The sequence below is a fragment of the Linepithema humile genome, chromosome 5 (genome assembly GCF_040581485.1).
Source record: "Linepithema humile isolate Giens D197 chromosome 5, Lhum_UNIL_v1.0, whole genome shotgun sequence".
NCBI classification, from domain to species: domain Eukaryota; kingdom Metazoa; phylum Arthropoda; class Insecta; order Hymenoptera; family Formicidae; genus Linepithema; species Linepithema humile.
In genome coordinates this window covers 1,104,196-1,128,328 of record NC_090132.1, presented here as the reverse complement: position 1 = coordinate 1,128,328, position 24,133 = coordinate 1,104,196, and the positions used below count along the sequence as shown (strand labels likewise).

Genomic DNA, 24,133 nt, shown 5'->3' with positions numbered 1-24,133 from the left:
ATAGATTCTCCTCTCTTGTCTTACAGCATAAAATATTGGTTTCTAGATCAGTGTCAGATATTTACACATAGTATTGTTCACTTTCCTAACTTATAATAGAAATATTTATCGTTGATTCCACGATGTCTTTTTAATTACGGAAGGAGAATAAGAATAAAATAGAGTATCGCATGTGCCTTTAGATTTCTATTACATCTGACATACTTTTCTTAACTCTTCTTAACTTTAATAATTATGAAATATATAAGCATATAAAAGTAAAAGTGAATATCGATTTATTTTGAGCTATTAGTTTCTTTCAATAATTACGCAAGTAACATCTCATAAAAAGGAAGACCAAACATTGATTAATTAATATCAAGTTTCATTAAAAAATGATGTGCCATTAATCACACTAATGTAATTAAAATTAGAGCACTACTTCTCACAATCGTTAATAGATGCACCAGTTTAATGTGAAAGATGACTTATTATCTTTATTATAAATAATTGTATATAACACTACGTATCAATTACATATTAAATTGGTTATTAATTATTGATGTTGTTAATTACCAATTAAAATAAAAGAAAGTAACAATCTTGCAGTATATTCATATATTTCAATAGAAATATGCGTGAAATGAAGATCTTCTTCACTAGCAGTTAAGATTAGTAAGCAAGGTCATTTAGCGATATTAACACCTTGAAAGTGAGTTTCTCGTCCCAGAAAACTCCTTCGAGAATCAGGTTTAGTATTTAAAAATTCAGACACCATGAAAAGATCGCATAACGATAATAATGCACAGCTCATCATTCATCACGATATTTATCACATATGTATACAATAATATTATTATTTTATAAAATTTTAATAAAATAATATACACTTTGTATTACCGATATGCGTAATAAAATTACAAGCTCATAAGAATAAATTATCGGAATTGCAAACTCGTAAAAATAAGTTATCAGACATAGCAGAGAAATTTACTCTTTTAACGTGTGAACAAAGTTAATATTTGATTAAAAATTTATCAACTTTTAAGTGTTGAAAAGTGTATTTGAAACTATTATATATTAAACGTTGAGAGTGTCATTGAATCAGATACGTTGTGTTACTTGGTCGTGAATATGAATTATGCGTATATCGCAATGAAATATAAACACCTGGTTTATTGTTACTTTCTTTACATTCATGATAACGATAATATTTCGTTTGAAAATACGCTTCTATGCTTTGCGAATCAAATTAATAAATCATAATCGTAAAATTTATGACTTCTTATTTTACTTTCAGTCATCACTTTTCTTATCAGTCATCACTTTTCTTATCAGTCATCAATTTTAATATGATGCATGAATTTGAATAACTACTTCATTGCGATAATGCAATGCGCAGTAATGCCAATACATTATCGATCAAATAATATTTTTTTAATTAATTTAATACTCCTCGTTGTTAATTCTTATCGTTCTTTAACAAGATTTTGAGATAATCCGGTTGTCGTTTATGTCTTTCCTATAAAATTTACATTTTAAATCAATTCCAACTTCTTCAATGTATCGCTGTCCATGTTGTGATATCATCAGCGATGGACTTTTATCGAGAAATGAGTAAACTTTCCTGAGTATCACCATCTCGTGGTAAATCCTCCAAACGTAGATATGTGGGAGGTTTGTGCGCACGCACCAGTCTTATCGATGAGAGTTCAGCACGGCGTACAGTTACCGGCTACAGAGCTGATGGATCGAACGAGGAGAGCCAAGGGGAGAGGTGGCGCCAAGCATGTCGAAAGCGGAGCGTGGCAGAGAGCGAGGAGTGCCAGCGGCTGGACTCTGGAGCGGGTCAGTCGGCGCTAGGAGCTGGGTGAACAGCCTGTTTCGTGGTACAGGACGACGCGTATGTCGTTTCTCTGGAGGCTCCCAGCGGGTGAGCAAGTGCGACGACAAAGCGACGACTTCGCTAGCGTCGAAGTGGGGAAAAGGTGAACGCAAAGTGGGGAAGAGCGGTGAGCGCTTTCGGTCGCAGGAGGGAAACACGAAGAGATGTCGGGAAGAAAGGAAGTCGCAGCGCAGGATAACGCGCCCAAAAAAATAGACATCGATAAACCGTACTGGGATCAGAGCACTTATCGAGGAAGGGCATTGCACTTTCTGACGGTGACGAATCCGCTCAATGTCTTCGCCACAGCCCAGCAGCTCGAGCACGCGCGTGATGTCGTCGCGAAGTACAGGTAGTCGTTGCTATAATTAGTCTTCTTTTTTTTTTATCTTTCTAGTGGAAGGCGCGATCAGCACACGCACAGCATCATATTTCACACCACACATGTAGAAAACTTGTGTATGATGCAATCTGTTATGTATAACGGATGTCTTGTTTATCTTATTTCAGTCTTGATTATCTGCTGATTTATTTATCAAACGCTTAGCTCTATCCGAGAAAAACCGCGGCAAATAATTTTGTTTCTTACGAGCTGTCTTATAACGTTTAATTTATTTTACTTTCGTAAATGTTGTGTTATTTTTTATAGCAATATATCATAACTTTACTTGCGTGTCATACAAGTACGAAGTAACAGCATGATTTTTATGTCATCGCAGGAAGGGCGAGACTCCGGAAAAACAAGGAATCACTGAAAACAAATTGTGGAAATGTAAATATCTTTACGATAGCGCTTTCCATCCTGACACCGGCGAGAAGATGTTGTTAATTGGGCGTATGAGTGCCCAAGTGCCCATGAACATGATGATAACCGGCTGTATGATGACGTTTTACAAGTACGTGATCAAAATCGTTCACATAAAATCGTTCACGTAAAATTATCGCGATAACGCGATAAGAACGCTCGAGTGCTTCGGCTCAAACGCACTTATTAACGAATTATTGAAATCCATAAGATAACATTAGCGTACAGTTATTTTCCGATAACAATCGCTTTTACATATTTCTCGAGCAATGTCGAGCATTTTGAATAAAAACAATAAAAAATTGCTAATATTACAATTGTTTTTCAATCTTAAGCAGCACGAAATCTAAAAAAATATAAACAGTCCAAGAGGCGTTTAGAAATTAGAATTGTAATTTAAGATTTATTAGTTAAAATGAATTATTTAATTCGATATCTTTGTGTAAGATTTATTCGAAGCTTTGTTTGGAAACTTATAACTGTTTACAATTCTCATAGGTCAACGCCAGCCGTGATATTCTGGCAATGGATCAATCAGTCTTTTAACGCAATAGTGAATTACACAAACCGCAGCGGATCGAGTCCGATTCCAACAGAGACATTGGCGCAGAGCTACGTTGGTGCAACCGGAGGCGCCGTGATAACAGCGTTGACCCTGAATCGTCTCGCTAAGCGCGGACCACCGCTGGCAGGTCGACTGGTGCCATTAGCGGCGGTCGCAGCGGCTAATTGTGTGAACATCCCTCTCATGAGGATCACTGAACTCCAAAAAGGTATTGAATTACAAACCGAGGACGGCACGAAGGTCGGCCACAGTAAACGAGCAGCGAAACAGGCGATCACGACGGTGACATTATCACGGATACTTATGGCCTCTCCGAGTATGAGTAAGTTTTCCTTGTTTTCGGTTATCTCAATTTTTCTTGTATTTATGTTTTTTTTTATATAACACATGTAAGTAACTATATTATTATTATTGTTATAATTACGTGATTTTTAAGTTTTGGAAAACTTTAAACTTTTCTTTAATTAATTAAGTAAAAATTGATATGATAATTGTTACTGAAAGTTCGTATAAATGATACAATATAACACATTTTATTTTATTGTTACAGTACTGGCGCCGATAGTAATGAATTATTTAGATCGAAAGAAGCTGTTGCGTAAAGCGAAATGGGCTGCCGGTCCAATTCAAGTTTTGATCTGCGGAGTGTGTCTCACTTTCGCGACCCCGCTCTGCTGCGCCCTTTTCGCACAACGCGTCCCCATCTCGGTGAATCAACTAGAACTCGGTGTACAAGCAAAAATACATTCGCACCATTCCGGTCTGGAGACTGTGTATTACAACAAGGGCCTTTAAACAATGGGACTGGATCCCGATATGATGATACTCAAATATTTTTCACGGTCTATTCTTTGGAACTCAGGTATATGTCAGACATTCCCAAACACAGCATTCGAAAGCACAAATGTGCCATTATTGTGAGTCGAAAGTTTTCGACATTAGGTGATTCGTTGTTGTTAGATAATTTATACTTCCATGAATAATCGATGTTTAGCGTAAGATGAAAGATGAAAATGTTCAAAGGAACTATCATATGGTTTAAAAACTATTCTAGTTGTATAATACGTCCAAACAGAGATGCAAACATATCTTCCCTTTTACTTCGGTCTACGCGTGTATCGGCATGTATATCTCTTCGGATTTAAGACTGTTGAATGAGAAAGGGAAACGAAGACAATAAAATCTATGGTTGAATGTTCCGAATAATCTTTCTTTATTATGTCTTCCTTTATTTTAATTCAAAACTATGATCTAACGTAATTTAATAATTATGTACACTATTTAAAACGATTTTTACAGGAGCGGGCGGTGCGTTAACACCCTTAAGTTGTACGCGAGGCGGCGGCTTGATCTTGCGACCGAATCTACCAGTCTTCCGTTGCCACAGACCACTCCTCGGTCGATTTCCTAATTCCCGATTCTTCTGCGCGCTACCAATCGGTGTGGAATCATGTTCGACGTTCGACAATCGACCGACCGTTGCCATACACGTTTCATGCAAACTAAAGAGCTTCTTGCTGGGCATCTGTACTATCACGCGATCCCCGTCCCGCTTTATTATACATCCGACAGTGCCAGCGGAGTGAATTAAGAAACCGCCCAAGCCTGGGTATTTCTCCACGCAGTGAACCGCAGTTCCATTGGGTAAAGCGCCGAGAGGATAGGCGTCTCCCTCTGAGGCTCTAACAGAGATACGTGGTATTCCTCGATGAGTGCGTATTATGTCGCCCGGTTTCATGTTCTCCGTAGCCAAAATGTACTTGAGTTCGCTATCGGAACCGACTAGCGCGACGAAAGACGTTCTACAGCCGTCTTTGAATACATCCAGAACCTTTTCTTCCTTCGGTGGCACGTTAAGGTCTTCCGGTCCATCCCTGATCCACTTGATCCAGTGATACTTGTGCTTTATTCCACCCCCAATGCCTTTAACTACGATTCTACCTGTTTCAATAATACAAGAGCATTTTTACTTTTTCTTTTTCTAGCACATTTTTTCTATATTATTACAATTCTATATATTTACGATTACATTTTGCTTATAAGCAGTAATTTCTTTTAATTAATTGCAAACAGAATATTTATTATCTAGCATGAATGTGGTATATTAATGTTGATTCAAAATTGATCTCTTTCCAAAGCAGCGAATATTCGAAACATCGTCGTTTCAGTAATTAATCTATACATGAAATTTGAATAATCAATCTAGCTTCTGGTTAATGAAATAAGCGGTAATTAACTTAAGCCGATATGTACGTTATCTATATTATCTTTCAATAGTTTCTGCTTCGTTCGGCAGAGGTCAGTTACTCTTTAAAGAATGTTTGCAGTGCAATACACATTTACGACGCTGAGTATATCTCAATTGTTAAGTTACAATAATAAAAAGTTCGAGTATTACACATGTGCACGATATAAAAAATATAACACGCCACAATAATAATACTATCTCATGTACCTGTCACAGGATCCCTGCCTGCCAAATTCGTCACTTCCAAAGGCTCCACCGTGTACTCATCTTTATAATGGACAATTCGTCGAAAAGCTTTGCCCCGGCCAATTTCCGGTAGCTTCACTAATTTCCATTTGTACCTCCTTGGCACCTGAGACAACGCCGAGGCTGTTAAACCAACGAAACTAGATATTTGCTGACCAAAAACACAACGTGCTAACATTGCGGTGGACATCTTGGATCAGATGTTTCGCAATGAGCTTAGCAGTAGCGCCATCTTCGATAAACAGAGGAACATTCTTAGCAGAATTCGCTTCATCGATGGAGAGTAAGGTAGGTCACCCGATAAACTCAAGCGTAAGCTTCAAGAATAATCGAGAGAGTTCACCGTTTTAAAGTTTATATACCACAACTGGGCAAGATCTACAACTTTCGACCAATTTTCGTAATGACGTCCGCTGCCTTCCCCTTGCCGCTCGTATTGTTAGCAATACCAATAACCTACCAGAATGTCTATAATTAATCCTTCGCGGTTCTTTGTTGAAGTGAACTCAAAATAGTTTTATGATTGAACATAATTTTGTAAATAATTGCAATACGTAATTGCAAGTCGCAAACTATGTAGTTTTAATTTTCATAAACTTTCCGAGATAATAGTAGTAGTTGATTATTACTTTTGTCTTATCTGCTAGCATTAAAATAAAGACGAAATGCTTATATAAATATTAATTAGTTGTTAAATATTAACTTATTTGTTGAAATTAATTCGAATCGCAAAGAGTTAAAGTGATTTACAATCCTAATTATGATTTTAGTCCGTTCGTTATTAAGAATGCCAAGCGACAAAAGACAAAGTCAGTGTACAAATTACAAAAATTAGTCGATTAAAATTACGAAAATTATAAATCTTTTCCCTGTATATATAAAAGTGTCGTAATAATATTTATTAATTATTTATATAATTCTGATTTTGCAAAATCTTTTAAGCATGGTTTGAAAAAAAATTAGTATATAATTTTTATGTATCAATGAAATTAGATATGATATAAAGTATATTGACTCTAAATTTTTATTGAGAAAAAATATAAATGTTAATTTTGCAAAATCAGAATCATGTAAGTAATTAATAAAAATTATTACGACACTAAAGTACAGATTACTTCTTGTTATTACGTTGAGCTGAGAATATAAAAAACGAGCTAAAAGCTAATCAATATAGATCTATTGTTTTAAATTATTGCAAATTGCAAAGAATTAATATACTTTCAAATATATTCAAAAATTTTTTTATTTAGATATTTATAAATTGAAAAAATTATTACTATATGTCTATCCATAATTTTTTAATAAACTTTAGCGACACTTTGAACGAATCGATTCTTGTATCTGCACGAATGCGCGATTCTATTTCATCAAAATTCATCGTGTTACTAACACATTCAATATTCCCGTTATCACATTAAACTACGCAAAGCCGCGCGATCAAAAACATATCCATCTTATTGCGGCTCTCGCCATAATGAGGCTAAAGTTTAGTCGCGGCGCGTAAAAGCGACGCGCCAATTAGCCGGCGTTTCCTTAAGATTTCGGCGCGTAAATCCCGCGAAGTGATAACGAATAAACGCTCGAATAACGTGCCGCGTTATTATCCCGTCGAATGCGACCGCGCGCCGAAGTACGCGCGCAACGTCCCGCATAGAGAAGCGGGCGAACGGTGTAGAGGGGAACGCTTAATTGGCCCGGGGTAATTATTTTATTAAGTGAGAAGATGGCGGATGGAATGCTAAGAGAGAGCACGCTGGTGCGGTCTGCCGACTAAGGGAGGGCGCCGACGGAAACTGCGCTGCGGGACCAGAAGGGATGAAGGGGACGAAAGTACGCGGCGGGGACGGATGGCACGACGGCGGCGCGGCAGGTGGCTCTGTGTGTGGAGAGCGTTTAAATACCTACGTACCCACAGACGAATGTTACTTCACTGAGCGCGGCAGTTTTCCGTGTAGGTGAACGCGGCCGCAACTTTCGGCCGTGTATATGTACGCGTCTCCTCTCTCTCTCTCTCTCTCTCTCTCACGCGCAATTCTCACCGTCACGCACGTTCATACGCCTATCCCCCGCGTGATATCCTCCTCACTGTCTTGCCGCGAGAGAGAGAGAGAAAAGCGGACGGCGGAAGATAAAGGGGGACGAGTGCGCGCTTTTGCGCGCGCGTTCAGCGTCTCCGCGCGTCGGTCGTGAAGGAGGAACATCTATTACCCGGTACATAGGCCGCGGAGGTGGAGGCGGAGGAGGTGAAGGTTGGAATCGTCCAGGGAGGGGTGCGGGCAAGAGTAGTCGAGCGGCAAATTGTCCGCCATCTTACCCACCTTATACCTTATCTCACACCCTCGCCCGTAACCACCCTTATCCACCCCTTCCTCCGGCTATACGCTTTCCTCCAACCAGACTCTCTCACCCTACGAGCCATTCTCTCCCCCCCCCCCCTCCCCCCGTCGCCCACCGCCCTGGCCCACCTCTTCATCGTCCTCCTCGCCTCGCCCCCCTGCGACCACCCCGCTCGTCCGCCCTTTCTCTCTCGGTGCCCCCCCCCCCCCCACCGCCCGCCGTGCCGCCGCCTCGAAAGCTTTAGATTACCTACCCCTTATAAGCGCTCGTGTTGCCCATTTATTACCACGACTCCCGCGACTACCACGACCGAAAGACCGACCGCCCCCACTTTCACTCCCCCTCTCTCACTCCCCGCGCGCCGTTTCATCCTTCGTTTTCCACCTTTCGTCCTGCCGTTCTCCTTCCTTCTTCCTACCCACCTTCGGCACCTGCACCACCCGCGTCGTTTCCTTCGTTTCTTCGTGCCATTCTCAAGCGGCACCGCCGCGATCCTTATTAACGCTTTAACGCTACCATTACATAACTACGCGTGCCCGCTTCCCGACTCGAGAGGCTCGAATAACACGATTAGTCGAGTTTACAGAGAATTACGCGCACTAGAAACTATATCTCTCTTCTTCCTCCTCCCCCCCCCTCCCCCCCCTCTCTCTCTCTCTCTGCGAAACGCATCACGCTGTGCTTTATCCGTCTAGATTTAACGGCGATCGAGCGGTTCTCGAAATGAGCCATAATTAACTAATAAACGTTCCGTAGCTGTCACAATCAAAATACCTTATTTATTTATTTTCAGCATTTTTCTCAACTTTTTCTCACTGTGTCTTCGTTTTTCATCATTTTTCTATCCCTCGGTGCCTGTTTTTCAACATTTCTTTCCTCGTCTCTATCTTTTGTCCTTCGACATTGTATGTGTCACAGTCTTTATTATTCCACCAGTTATATATGATAAAGCTACATCTCTGTTTGAAGCGCAATACCGTTTCCCTATCCGCTTCTGTGCCTCGAATAATATTAATCGAGTTTGCGGAGAATTACGGGTACGAGAGCTCTACGATTGTTCGAGGGCGTATTATTGTTCCACGTCGGTTTAAAATGTTAAAAAGAATCCATTATTTTCTAAGAGGCTGTAGACATCACGCTCTGCCGTGCACGTATAATCCGTCTATGTATTATCGATATAACTCCCCGGTCTATCACGGCTGAGAAATCAACCTCTCCCGCGTTTTTTGTTGCATTTTTTGTTTCATCGTTTCATCGCTTATTTCCGCTTTTGTTCTTCCCTGTGAATGCCCACCATCCAACATTTCCTTTGTTCCGTGCCTCTATTCCCAAGCACCTTACAGTCCTTATTAGCTTTAACGCTACCATTACATATCTACGCTCGTGGTTTACGGCGAGAAGCTCGAATAACACGATTAAGCGAGTTTACGGTGAATTACGTGTACCAGAGCTACGTCTATTCCAAGCGCATTACTGCTGTCTATCCGTTTAGAATTGAGCTTTTCTTCGGGATAGAAGCTACAGAGTAGTAAGAGATTACGCTTCGGTGACGCTTTATACACGACGCATTTCTTATCGATGGCGTTAATTTTTTCTGAAAATTATAATTTTCGCTTCGCAACACACATTTAACGCTAAATGTTTCATTCCGTGCTTTATGCCTTTAATATAAAAATCGCATACGGTGTAAACAGATGAAATGGGACAACGCAATGAGAATTAGACGGCTACATTTAACGCTAAATATGCGTTGAGAATTCAAATGTGTTGTATATTTTTGGTGCAATGCTGGCGTATTTATTTTTCATCGTGGGGTAATTAACTTGTACGTGCCAGCATCACGGAAAGTCATTGTTAATGTCGTGAGCTACGCACTCACTTTTCACGACGCGCGCGTGTGTTACTTTAAATTAAAATATTAAACTATACATTCTGGAGAATTAAAAACTGGAATAGCTAAATTACAAGACAATGCCTCGCGCAATTGCTACGAAAGAATTAATTTCTTATGCGAACACAAAATAGGATAATTTGTTTTGAAATATACTAAAATAATGTTTATCGCAATTTCCCCGCAAATTCGCCGCCCAATTTGCTTTAAATAACGCATAATTGCGGCGCTTTTAAGCATATTCTGTTTTACGATGGTGTTGCGTCAGCTATCCTATATTGATCGCGGCCAATGGTATTTAATGCGTACGGCGATTTTCACGCGGGATTTTCGCCGGCTGAAAAATAACCCCCGATATTAGACACGCGAGGAAAGTTCGAGGAGGCGAGAAAAGCCCGAAGGAAAAAAGGCCGAGAATGGCGGTCTCGGTCGATGAAACGTTTCCGCAGGGACGAGTTGGAATGAACCGCGCGCGGAAAGCTGGAGCGGGGTAGGAGCAATGAGGGAAAGAGGGAGCGGGCAGCGGATGAAAAAAACAAAAAAGAGGGCCCGCGCGCAATCACGAGAAAGATAAAGCGAGAAAACGAGAGAGAGAGAGAGAGAGAGAGAGAGAGAGGGACGAGAGAGGAATTGGAAGGACGGAGCGAGCCGAAAAGTGCGACGCAGGGATGGCATTTCGCATTGTAAAGTTTTCCGGGCAACCGCAGGAGCAGCAGAGAACAGTGGAGGACGACTGGAAGAACGACAGAGAGAACCGTACGGATGCACGACGAAAGATGAAAGGGGAGGGTAGAAAGCGAGAGAGGAAAACGGTCTCGGTTGACGGGCGGTTGCTTCGGCCCTGTTCTCGTTCGTTTCCTCTCAATTCGTCGGCCAGCGACACGGCGAAGAGAGATCTCCACATGAAGGACGCGCGGGGAGAGGGGAGGGGGGGGAGGAGTACGCGGGAGAATGCAGTCGCAGGATGACGCGAGAGAGCGAGAAAGCGGGAGGAGGGACAGAGATCCTCCGTGTGACGATGAAGAGGGATGCGGAAGAGAGAGCTGCAAAGCATTACGCAGGATACCACGGATGCGGTGATGCTACCCGAGAGGAACGGAGAGGACAAGAAAAAGCGGGGGGGGGGGAGGGGGAGAGCGATGAAGAGAGAGAGAGAGAGAGAGAGAGAGAGAACCGAAGGCAGCCACGCCGGCAGGATGACGGGGCTGTTACGAAGAGGTGAGGAGTCAGGAGGATACGACCGAAGGAGGGTGCAAATAATAACAATAATCATATTTCCCGGCAACATGGCCGCTGAAAGAGGGTGGCCGCCTGGCTGGTGTACGCGTAGGAGGGAACCGAGTGCGAGCGAGAGAAGGAGAGTTCGACGGAGAGCGAGGATGAAGGAGGGAGGGCGGGCAGGCGCAGGCAGGGAGGGTTATCATAATATTACAAACCACCGCCGCAGGGACGTATCTATACAACCCCTCACCCTCGCTCACGTTCGAGCTTTCCTCACGCTCGTCTCTCTCTCCACCACCACCCCACCTCCCCGTCCTCTCTTCCCGCCCTTGTCTGCATTCCCTCCCCCACCACCCGCTCGCGGAGATTCGCGTACACGCTACCTAAGTTCCCCGCGCGCAATTCGCACGAACGGTCGCATCCGGCAATCGTCGCGTTATATACCTCAACCCCTCGCCCCTCTTTTTCTCTCTCTCTCTCTCTCTCTCTCGCTCGCACGCGCGTCCTCCTCGCCCTTCTCCGCGTCTCCTTCCACCCTGTCCTCCATTTGCGATCCTACCGCCAGTGGCTCTTCCTCGTCCTTCTCCCTCACGCTCTATCTCGGCCTCCGCTGTTCGCCGTGTGTATACGATCCCGTAGAAAATGTACGCCCGCATCCGCGACACGATCTGGCTTTAGTTTCCACGCCCAATGGCAGTCGCCGTTCGACGCGGATTCTCGCTTGACGAGGCTCATTCGCAGTCCCCATTACGCACCCCACCCTCTCCGCCGCGGCGATCCACCCGCGTCGCCCAACCCCTCATCTCACCTTCGACGCTACGGCGAACGGGCCGTACGCTCGAGAAAAATAATTACCTATAAATTCTATGCCGGCGAGGTCGACGCTTTCGAACGCCCGCGCCGCGCCACTCCGCTCCACCCTCTCGCTCCTCTTTTTTCTCTCTTCTCCTTTTTTTTTTTTTTTTTTTTTTTTTTTTTTTTTCGCGTTCGCTCCCGGCGAGCAGGGCATTGTTCATCGTCGAGCGTAATACCCGAATGCGAAACGACGAACTTCCCTCCTGACAATTGTCTTTGGCCACGGCACCGTTAACGGTCGATTTTTTTTTTGCACGCGAATATGTCGAAGCGCCTCGAATGCTCGTCGCCGCCGCAGCGCTTTCCTAGCGCCGAGCGTATTTATCCGGCGCTCGCGCTCGCTTTTGTTTTAATTGTACGGCCGCGCGCGGTCGAATCGCGAAAAAAAATCCCGCTGGATACGCCGCACACCGGCAAACGACCGGGAATATCAAAACTGTGGATAACTCGATAGAATTTTAATGCCGCTCCGCTCGAGCTTACGGTGGGGGGAGGGGAGGGGGGAAGCCCCGTGTATTTGTAATCCCGATTTTATTAAGAAATTACAAAATCACATTTCGGCACGCGATAATTTCACGTGAATATGTTAGCAGGTGTGGGAATTGTGATCTGCGGTGTGCTGATGGGATTGTCAATGAGGTGTAGATCGTTATTCCACGCGATTGAGAACGCCTATGTTATAAATTTCATCACTTGTCTCAGTGCTTGTACAAGTTCCCAACGCTTAATTAATCCGCGCTCTCGTTCAAATATAAAGAGCAAATTTATAATCTTAAAGTTTCTACATCTCGCTTAATTTTCTGTAATTCTTTCTATATTCCCCTAATCACAGTCCTCCGCGATAGTGTATTTAAATAAGCTAAATAATGGTATATTTAAATAAGCTAAAATTAATTTTTTAGATATTATTAACCGTGCAAATATGAATAGAAAATCTGAAACACTTTGCGTGAATGGTAACAAAAGCTTAAATTTAACATTTTTGTTATTTTCTTCTTTTCTTGTTAAAAAAAAAGAACGCTCACATTTATATCGCAGCGATCTTAATTTATAACTTTTAGTGCGCTTGTAGATTATGTCACAATATCAGACGCGTAGCAAATTCCTTCATAAACATCTTTGTTAGTCTTTCCGGTCGGAATAGGAAACCGATTTTAAATAAATAAGCGACAGGGATAAAAGAAATACGAAACTGTGGAAACGCGTTCGGAGACAGCGTGTCTACGGAAGAGAGTTCGACTTAATTTCATCCAGATGTTCGGGCATCTTCGAACGGTTCGTTGACTCTTCTGCGGCAGCGCACCCGGCATCACCCCTTTTAATGGCTTTCCGAGATGTCCTTGCCGACAAACTTGACGCTATATCGGGTGCACGCGCGAACACAATTCTGGCATGTAAATAGGGTACTTGGCGGGATTATTTTGTTCATCGCGCGAGAATGAGCAGATGCGGAAAACTGGCTGCCATACAAGTAATTTTACTCATCCGCGGTACTGCATGCGCTCGATCCGCGCGTACTCATTCAGGGATAATTATGTCATTTACCGGGCACACAGCGTGCGCCGCGTCGCCCGACTCTGACTAGTTGCGGAAGTTACGAGCCTCGCGTGTAGTAATATCATCGCAATTATGAAACTCGACGTTTCAAATTTGCGGTGGTAATGCTCTATTTATGACGCAACGCGCGCGCGACCCTGCACGCAGGAATCGACAAATTAACGAAAACGCCACGGATGCTAGGGAAATTCAAGCGGAAGTCGAGTCAAGCATTACGCCGCGCATGTTCACGGTGCTTGGATTCTTATTCATCGTCGAGCTGCGAGGCTGAATATGCGTTCGCTAAACTGTTCGCGTTCTCGCAACTAAATATTTCTCAATGCGGCCGTTGTCGCGAACGAGAGCAGTTAGTTTATCATATTAAATATTAAATATGAAAAATATTTATTAATCGTTAGAAAAATCTACGCAGATCTGTATAACAATGGAATGAAACAATAGGATGAAAGGCAATGTGAAAGATATACAATCTCCGTACGCTTTCTAAACAAATAAGTGCGATTTGCATCATCTTCTCCTGCGATCGCGCTATATTGATGTTTTTTTGAGATTACATCTCGAGTCCGATGCACATGGCGTATTTCCCTCCTGATATCGGAACTGCTCTCTCATCCACTCATTACAGCGCATTCAATCTGAAGCCACTTAACTTTCGCATCGCTAAGGAGATTAACGGCATTACGTTAAGGCGTCCCTCTCTCTCCCTCCTTCCATCTCGCTTTCTCCGTTTCTCGCGCGCGGAGGATCGGAGATTAGTAGGTGCATACGGAAAATTGCTAAAAGCTACCCCGGCAGTATCCCCGGCGCCGAGGACGACAAAGAAGAGGACGGAAAAGAGAGCGGGTCGTATATAGATCCTGAAGTGGCACCGCGAGCACATCGGTCTGATGGGGTAGTCGGGGGTAGGTCGAGACCGAGGATCGGCCCCCGGGTAAGAGAGCGGCGGCGTCGTGGGCGGCGGCGGCGGCGGCGCGAGCGGGGGGAAAGGAAGCACTTAAAGAATTATCCGAACTCGCAGGAGGGATGGGATTCCTCGCCAGCACGTGCAGTCGTTCCCAGGCCAACACCTAATACCTACTAATACCGTGCCGTGTATCTATCTACCCTTTTACCGCTCTGACGCGAGTCCTACGAGGCCAGGACTACGGAAAGAGTAAGTAGGGTCGTGTTTATAAGTGGATACCTACGTAGTGGCCGGCTGCGGACGCGACCCCGACGACCGTAAGGTTCATCGGATCCTCGCATCTGCACCGCCGGAGAAAAAAAAAAGAAAGAGGCGCGTCGCCTTATGCGGATACAACTCACTGCTCCGGGTGTATCCGTCTAATTGACTCCTCGTACGTCACTGCGCCGCGCCGAGACGCGGTAATAAGCGGGGTCTGTTCGAGGCAATAGCGAGAGCAAAATGTTTCCGAGGCGCTCTAACATCTCGCTTTAAGAATTATTATCGAAGAATTATTATCGCGATTTGAAATTGGAAGAAAAATATGTCGCTCGCGGAAACTGCCGTCATTCTTATTGGAGAATCTTCAGCGCGATTTTATTTTGTGCTATTAACACATAATAATCGCGAATCGAAAGAGAGACCGGAGCAGTATATTATAGCCTAATGAGGCGAATAAATGCGCTCGTAGCTCTCGAAATACCGATACATTCTGCGAGAATCTCGATCCAGGGATCGGAATTCCTGCGAATAAGAGATGTATCGCAAGACGAGCACAGCTCGCTGATCCATAAAGAATGTTTATCTCTGTTTGGCTGCTTCTCCGGTAGCCGGTATCACAGGTTTAAAATGCGTCCAAGCGGAAAAATGCACGATATTCGGTATTTTTGATTTAATATTTTTAAAGAATGTAAAAAATGGAAGACATATCTACAATATACGGCATTATGTGGGGAAAATTTGATAAAACAACACCCAAGTAATAAGTCGACAACTAGTAGTAAAGATATATCGTAATACGAGATAATGATTTAAAAGTATCGCGCGTGGACTGTTTTTAGGAATCGCTTTATTTAGCTCGCAAAGAGAGGGGGATTGTCTAATTTATTACTATGTTGATGCACGAGTGTTGTCCCTTGTTAAAAAAACATACGGACAGATCCTGGTTAGGACGGAAAGATTCTACGAATTCGAGGACACTCGTCATTCCCGCACTCATTTCGGACTTCCCGTCTTCCGATGCAGACTGCGAAACTAGCCTGCTTCTTCGACGAGATTCCCAACTAATTATCCGTTCTTCAAAGTAAGATCTCTAAAATAAGATTTTTTCCTATTCGTTCGTGCATTACGAGGAGTTTATGCTAAATGAGGAACTTGAGAATAGTATGTAAATATAATCCTTTGCTCGAACTGCAACCCGGAAAATGTGCCTCTGATCGCAATAATTAATCTATTATAAAAATGCGATATTGATAAGCTAATTTTCCGTGTAATTATTCCGATAAAATTATAAAGCTACAAATTTCCTTTTTTTTTTTATATATATATCCCCAATTCGGTATTGTAGTAAGATAAATGAGTTTTGTGCGCAACGTCCTCTGAGAAATAATTTCCTTCATTAAAAGCGAAGGAAAAAGATGACTTATATCACCGTTCCGCCCAAGCAAGCTCACTTATGAAAAACGCGTGTATCCCTTGATGAGGGTCAAAACGTCGAACCCGTGCGCCACCGCGGGAAACGTCCACGGGTCACTTCACTCGGCGATCGAAAGAGAGCCCCGTCTCTCCGGCGGAGAGACTCTGCGAGTCTCTTGGCCCGATCGTTCTTCTCGAATCTCGCCGGACTTAATTGCCTGCCTTTTTCGTGGCAGGTCCACAATGGTCCCCCCGCGTCCCGCTTAGACGTCGTGGAGGATTTTTCGTAGGGCATACTTGCCGTTGGACAGCGCGAGGGGGGCCGGAGGGACAAGAGAGGACGCAGGGCCTTGCGAGTGGCACACGTGTTGCCAACGCATTCCCCGACAAATTGACTTCAGACCTCGGACGCGCTCCGCGGCCGTCCGCTCGTCGTCCCCTTTCCCACCCTCGTCCTCTGAAAATGATCCTCTCCTCTCCTCTCCGTTCCTCTATCTCTCTCTCTCTCTCTTCGTCCTCCCTCTACCAGAGTGTCGACCCACCGCCAGGCGATGCTGTACGTACGACGACTCCTTTATTATTAGCCGCGGCGAAGCTAGTTAACCGAGTTAGTTAAGTGAGAATTATTATTTAGCTGCCACCCTCGGCCCCCGACGTCCCCAGTCAACATCGTCGTGCACTCCATCTCGCTTCCCCCCTCCCTTTCTCTCTTACGGCTTCTGATTCGCCTGTCCTCATCTCTCTTGTTCTTCCAAGCCGAGTGGAAGACGACCGAATCTTGTCGACTCCGATATGTCGCACGTCCGACGACGCATTGCTACCGCCGTCGTCGTCGTTGTCGTCGTTGTCACCTCATCCTCTCGTGCGCCGTCTTATTTGTCCAGGAGGAGCGAGGTGTCGAGCGCTTTACGATTTCCGACACTACTTTTCCATATCGTTTCGTTTCTTTCTTACGCCGCAAAGCGTTCGGATTTACGTTTCGCACCCGCACGCAAAGCAAAACAAACGAAAAATAGTTACCTGATGACTCCCCCATTAATGTTTCACATAGATATCGATATGTATTTTCGTACGAAATGTTTTGCGTAAACTTGTGCCGCGCACTTTGCTTGAGTATTTTACTCGCTAAAATCTCAAATATAATTTTTAGTAAAAAAAGAAACGCGTTAATAATAATTTAAAGTTATTTTCAACTTTTCCTTTGCAATGATTTTACAACATTAAATTTTTCGTTAATTAAGTCTAAACTGAAGATTCTGTTTAGGATTTAAAAATATTTACCATACCATCCCAAATTTGAAATATACAAAGCTATCGCAGCAAATAGTGCGTTAAAAAAAAGATTTCTAAAAAAAAGAAAGAGATAATATATTTTTTAGTATACATATTCGTGCAAAATCAGGTAAACGTGGCGTACATTCAACGAATCGAGTTACTATCTCGCTTCCAATGCGAAGATCCACCGAATCCTGAGCGGTCACGGTTCATCGAGGATCGTCCGCCACTTTAGGAATCTACTCGGGATATCTAAGTCGACTCCAGGGAATCCGGGAGGACTGTATGCTTTTTGGAGTTGCGGATAAGGGAACGAAGGGAACACGATGGCGAAGAGAAGGAAGAGGGAATCGAGGCGGAAGCAGTCGATGCTCTTATCTGTCTACAGTACGTCGTAACGATTATACTCTGGGTTGGTCCTAGTATATACATACATATATATATATATATATATACATACATATATATACACACATACATATATATATATATACACAAAATCACATATATATATATTTATATATGTATTGTATATATGTACGTATATATATATAGAGCTATCACAGGACGACGGAGGGTTTGCTATCCTCGCATTTCGGATCCCGGGGTCAGGACACGTTGCTAGGTCGGTGGAATTTTGTTTCCGCTAGAGTTGCTCCCCGACGAGCCACCGAATGGAACCATCTCTTAATTAGCTCTTAAGCGAAAGGTAATTCGTGCTTGGGTATAAGCCCAAGTGCAAACTTCTCGCTACGCTATTTTAAACGCTCGCTACGTTTACGCAAACTTTGAATCCTAGCCGCATCCCAATGAGATCGTCGCGAGCGGAGACTCCGCCCCCGCTCTCTGTCTCTCTTTGCCTCTGTTTGAAAGCGCAATCTCAGAATAACTATCTCGAACAATATTAACGGCAAGCAGATACCGCGTTGTGAAAAGAAGATTATAGCGCGCAGAGTTAATAATTGACTGAACTAAATTGAAGAAGCAAGATTAAGAAGAAAATCGCAATTATAATTTTACGAAAGTCTCGTCATTAAAGCATTATTCTGCTTTGTCATGTAGATAGGATAGCATAAAAATCTTAGCATTTCTTTAGACCACTCGTCCTAGCAGACATTTCAGAAAATAGCAATAATATAAATTATCTTATCGCACTAAAAACAATAGAAAAATGACGATAACACAAATTATTACCAAATCATCAATATTTTTGCATTATAGCGGTTTGCAAACAAGTATTATTTTGCTTTATGTACATTGTGCAATACATATAAAGCAAAAATAATATAATTTCTTTCGGCCAATTATGCCAAGTGCATACCGAAAAGAATAGAAAAAATAATAGCAATAACACGATGCAAATTATTGCCAAATAATTATTTTTTGGATCGCAGCGATTTGCAAGTAAGCAATTTTAGATTGCAGAGTTTCGGCAAATTAAGCTTCACGGCTGAAAGTGGATAACCTCGCGCATTGCCCTACTCTCGCAGCCGATTAATTAAGCGCGACGCGATTCATGGCAGAGCCAATTTACGCAATTGCCACTTTTTGGAGCGCGGCGCGGTGTATCGAGGCGACGTGTCTCTGTAATTTGATCCGTCGACAATACGGCCGGGCTATTTCATACCCCCCTCCCCTCCCTCTCCCACCGACCGAACTATCGCAAAATACTCGATTGCAATTTAAATGACGCGTACGCTTATAATTAACTGAGCGCGGTAGGTAGATGAGTTGAACGCGGGCACGTAATACGCCGCCGGCATATGAATTAGCAAGCGGGCGATAGCTAATTCACGCGAGGTTACCGCTTCCCAGCTCGGATGCAGGCTGTCAAGGCGGGCAAGCGGATTGCCGCGTCTTCGGCGTCGAAATCCCGTGGAGGACGTGGAAGCTCGTTGACGATTCGTCGGCTCATAGCGCGGGAGTCGGCGAGCAAGGAGCCGGCGCGGAGAGGAATTTGGCAGAACAGCGGCGGCGGCGGCGGCGGCAGCAGCGGCAGCGCGGCAGCAGGAGGTGGGAATAGGGATTCCATTATTTAACCGAGGTAGTTTAGGCGAGTATTAGGGGGTTGAGTTTATGACACCCCTCGGCTGTCCGGATTGCCTATTAATACGATATGAGCCCCGTGCTCTACGGGTTTGCCTCCGCGCGCGCGCGCGCGCTCCATCGTGCTTGCATTTTCGGGCCAAACTTGTGTCGCTCGATTTTTTGGCATGTTTTTTTGGGGTTAATTTTTTCAGAGCGCACGATGTACGCTCCGCGTACGAATCGGGAATTCGTAGTTCTGCGCGTATCACTCTGACGCTACTGGTTATAAAGTGCTTGATACTGTTACAATTCCGCTTATTGTTAGAATATCAGTCATCTTTCATTATTTCACATGCTGCAGAACAAAGCTCTTTGGTTTTCTCGATTGACCAGAACGAGTTATATCGGTTTACTGAATATTACGCACTATTCGCCACAATCTCGCGATTTGATGATTATCTAATCCTACCTTTAAGTAGAATAAAAAATTTAATATGCCTTTATTAAAGAAAACTTATGACAGGGAATGTACTATAAGATTAAAGCATTTTTATACTGTAGTATATATAAAAAAATTGCGATCTCTCGAATTTATTTAAAAACCTTTGTGCGATATGTATTGAAAGATACATTAATAACAAACACACCGGAAAAATTAGAAAGGATATTTTATTTGCAGAGTAGAAATTACGAGACCGAAAAAGCCCACATTGAGATGCATTAAAATACATTGCCGAGTTTAAAGTTAACCGTGGCATTTCATTAATAAGATACTATATCGACGCCTGCCTTTATACGCTCCGGCCAGTGTATCCCCCCGTGTTATTTCAAGCAGAACAGTGGTCGGGACCGTCGACTGACTGCGACCACTTGCCCGATTTTGGGTTTCAGCCGCGCGTACACTCCCTTCGACGGGTCGCTCGTCGATGGTTTTCTAATTTGGCGAGCAAACACTCCGCTTTATGGCAAGCATCGATAGCGAATAGGTTGGCTGGAGCGCAATCCGCAAGCGATCCCGCGGCAGAGGGGCCCGTACGTACAAAGTAAGTAGCGGCAAACGATCATCCTCCTCGCCCCCTCCCCTCCCCCCCACCCCTCGTTTTCGCTGATTTACACGCGTTACATCGATACGACGAGGACGTATCCTCGGGGGCACGTGCGTATACACGGGTAAACGACGGACCCCCTTGTGCCCCCCCATTGGCCACCGCGTTTGCCTCTCCCTTTTGCCCTTTCGGGAGTTGCGCGCCCTACGCCGCCCGCGCAGCAACGGCAACCGCGGAATGACGGTAGCCTGTGGATGGCGCGGCGCGAAACCACGCCGCCGACGTGTCTCTCGCGTCGGTGTGCGACGCGCGTGTGTCGGGCCCCCCGCTGCACGCCGGCTAACAGAAGGCAGATCTCTCCCGGGAGACTCGACGCTTGTTTGCGCTGCTTATCATCAGTTCCCATTAATATTAAACCGCATTCAACGAACGAAGCCCACGCCCGGCCACCCCACGGCGGCCGCCCGGTTGTGTACATAGGTATAGAAGCGCGCGAGCGCACCGTATAACGGGTGTCCTAGCATTTTCTTGTGTTTATGAGCTTCTTATTTATGAGCCATTAACGTGGGATCAATTTTCTCTTCCTGAAAATTTAACTTGTTTTCATCTAAATTTGTTTTTTTATTTCCGACATTCTCTTAACTTCAAATATCTTTTCGACTAATCCTTAAATTAAAATTTGCTTAAAAGTTAAAGTTTACTTCGAAAGAGTAGAGAAAAGCCATAAAGTTCTGTTAACTTATTCTTATTGCGGAGCACAAATTTTATTCCGAAATTATATTAAATAGCTATTGATGACTAGATACTTTTTGTTAATTACTTAATTTTATTAATTGGCTCAAGGATAGTGCGAGAGCAGCATACAAGGGTACCCTGTATATATGCGGACCTCTCGCACACCACGCGCGCTCTTATGTGCGTGTTCTCTTATCGTACACACACGCTTCTCGCTCGCGTGTACGCACACAGCGGTTACTCGAGCGTGAGACCACCGTGTGCGTCAGTGTGCGAGAACTTGTGCGTATATATGTACGCGCAAATCGGCGTACACGCAGACACGGTTGATTGTGTTGCGCGGGATGCGTACCGAAGCACGAAATGCACAGATGTGTGTATGTGTGCGCGAGTGTAAATGTACGTAGTCGACCCGAATTGTGTGCGTGCCGCCCGCAGTTGGGATCACCGTCGGTACTGAGCTACGGGGGAGGGGAGAGTGCTCAATTTTCACCCTTTGTTTAATCGCCGGCTACGGAGTCGACTACATTAATTTAATACCCACGCGTGCGCGCCGGTGCGCTCGATTCTAAAAGAGGGTGATTTCGGAGAGGGCGGACCGCATCTTATGTATGAACGAGCGACGCGTGCGAGCGGGTGTGTAAATACCTGATGGCTTTTTACGAGCGAGCTTCTCACGGCACCTGTTCAGATCGGAATTCTCGGCCAATCAGCGATGCGTGAAAAAGCACCGGCTTTAAGATTACCTGATAAACACATAATTTTGCTGCCGCACGGCGTTAAGGCGTGATCGCTATCACCGGCTATAATCTTACCAGACTGTAAACGTTAAAATACATCCCAAAAATTGGACTGAAACGTTTTGTATCATTTTACGTTTTGTATCATTTTACGTTTTGTAACTGCATTTGTTCGTTCTTCTCTATTGATTTGTAACAAATTTTTCGTGTTTGGATACACGTTTTTTATCCTTATAGCTCTTTTTTGTTAGTTTTTTTTATAATTTCAGCTTGCAAAGATCGTAGGATTCATAAAATTATGTTTTCGCTGAAATTCAGAATATACTATTTTGATGTGCAGTTTTAGCAACAAAAAGACGATTTCAATGAAATTTCTTTTCTGCACAAAAATTGCGTGTATTACATTTTATATGTAAATCGACAAATTAATTGCAAATATTAAGATTTGAACAGCGCGAGTTTAAGAAAATATTCGCAATTCAATGCACGCATTATTCAGTACATTATTATGCATTTGCATCTAATAAAAATAAATAAAAGTCATAGCTACTTAATGTTTATATTGTTTATACAAATGCGAGTAATTGCATATATTTTTTTCTAAATTCGCACGTTACTTTGCACATATTTGTTTTATGAACAATACTTCATTCTTCTGAATACAGAGCTCAAATAAATAGGATATAAATTTTTAAAGAATACCCGTGTAGTCGAGAGAATGGGAAGTTGTACGCCATAAATTTTACAATTCGGAGAACGCCGGTAAACACATACCAAACACAAACCAACAATTCTCACGATATCTTGGAGATATGAAAAACGCACGGTCTTAAACTGGTGTTAAAAGCTCAGACTCCACTCTAAAATCTGTGCGATTTGGTGCAGAATGGCGCAGCTGTTAAAAGCGCGACGTAGTGAATCCTACTTTCCCGTTACGGAGGAAGATCGAGTCCATTGCGTTTAAAATAAGACTAGTCGTCCGCTCGGAGATCTCTACCGAGCGCGCGTAATAGAAGCCTGGGAGGGTGAAACGTCTCGCTCGTCAGCAACAGTGGGCGGACGGGACTGCGATCGCTTAGAGGCCAAAGGACGATTCAATTAGAATCAACCAGAGCAATCCTGTACTTCAACCAGTCCCATTGACCGTCCTCTCTCGACCCATACCGCGTAACTGTGCCCGATCGATCGAACCGGAATCTCTTCCTTCCGATTAAAACGTGTCCCTAAGTTCATTTCGTACGTGAAATCACTTTCGCGAGCGCCGTTCGGCAGAACGTGCTGGATTTTAATAAATTTTATCGAGCGATATTTTTCAGTTCCGCGGAAATTTACCGCGTCGCCAATAATTACGAGGTAATAACGGCGAATTGACCATCCATGGCTATAATGGCAGATAAAAAGAAAAAAAAAAAAATAACGTAAACAGAGAGACCGTTCTTTTGTGCGGCAATAATGCTTGTCGACGTAAATTTTTCAACGGTATTTACGTTTTCATTCTCGCGAACAATTTGTGCTCTTTCGTTCATTGCTCATTACTTGAATATTTTATGGACATTTTACATTTTATACCGACGAACGTTTTGAAACGCGCAGTCATACTGATTAGAAAATAAATACGGGGATTGTTCTACATATTTTTCGCCATTGTACCGACGCTTGGATTTTTTTTTATTCGCGTACGCATGGCGTTCTTTGCCTTTATTTCACCAAATTCTAATAATAAATCTATCAGCGCGTTTGAAATTTTCCTTCTATTAATATTTATATAATTATTTTAATGTTAGCTGTTTATTTAAACAAGTCTAGATTTTTTTGCGTTTCTTAGAAACATACAATTAGCTTGCAAAAACTCGGGGCAATTATGTTTCGTGCGTACAGTTTCGCAGTTGTTGAAAATAATCTTACGTCACGAGTTCACGTACCACGCATTTTATATCGCTTCATCTCGCTTTATATGAAGCTGAGGGCTAAAGAAGAAGATTTGCTGAGAAACGTTCCTCGCAACAGCGTCACAAATATGTCACCGCGTGTTCAACTCTCCGGAGACATTCCTAAGTGATCCGGCAAAACGATAATATATCCATATAGATTCCTATAAGGTGAGAGGTCGGAGGAACGAGGGGGGGAGGGGACAGGCAATTT

The 24,133-nt window shown here is 43.5% G+C and overlaps 2 protein-coding genes across 2 annotated transcripts; one reads left to right on the top strand and one right to left on the bottom strand.

Moving 5' to 3' along the window:
* The first annotated feature begins 1,720 nt into the window (after positions 1-1,720).
* On the top strand, positions 1,721-4,440 carry Sfxn1-3 (Sideroflexin-1-3). Its single transcript, XM_012372686.2, has 4 exons — positions 1,721-2,216; positions 2,584-2,760; positions 3,168-3,556; positions 3,785-4,440. The coding sequence occupies exons 1-4, from the start codon at positions 2,029-2,031 to the stop codon at positions 4,027-4,029; spliced, it is 999 nt and encodes a 332-aa protein (XP_012228109.2). The 5' UTR covers positions 1,721-2,028; the 3' UTR covers positions 4,030-4,440.
* Positions 4,424-5,963, bottom strand: mRpL2 (mitochondrial ribosomal protein L2). The gene is made up of 2 exons (XM_012372688.2): positions 5,690-5,963; positions 4,424-5,175 (listed from the first exon to the last, which is right to left on the bottom strand). The coding sequence occupies exons 1-2, from the start codon at positions 5,916-5,918 to the stop codon at positions 4,496-4,498; spliced, it is 909 nt and encodes a 302-aa protein (XP_012228111.1). The 5' UTR covers positions 5,919-5,963; the 3' UTR covers positions 4,424-4,495.
* Positions 5,964-24,133: the final 18,170 nt, after the last annotated feature.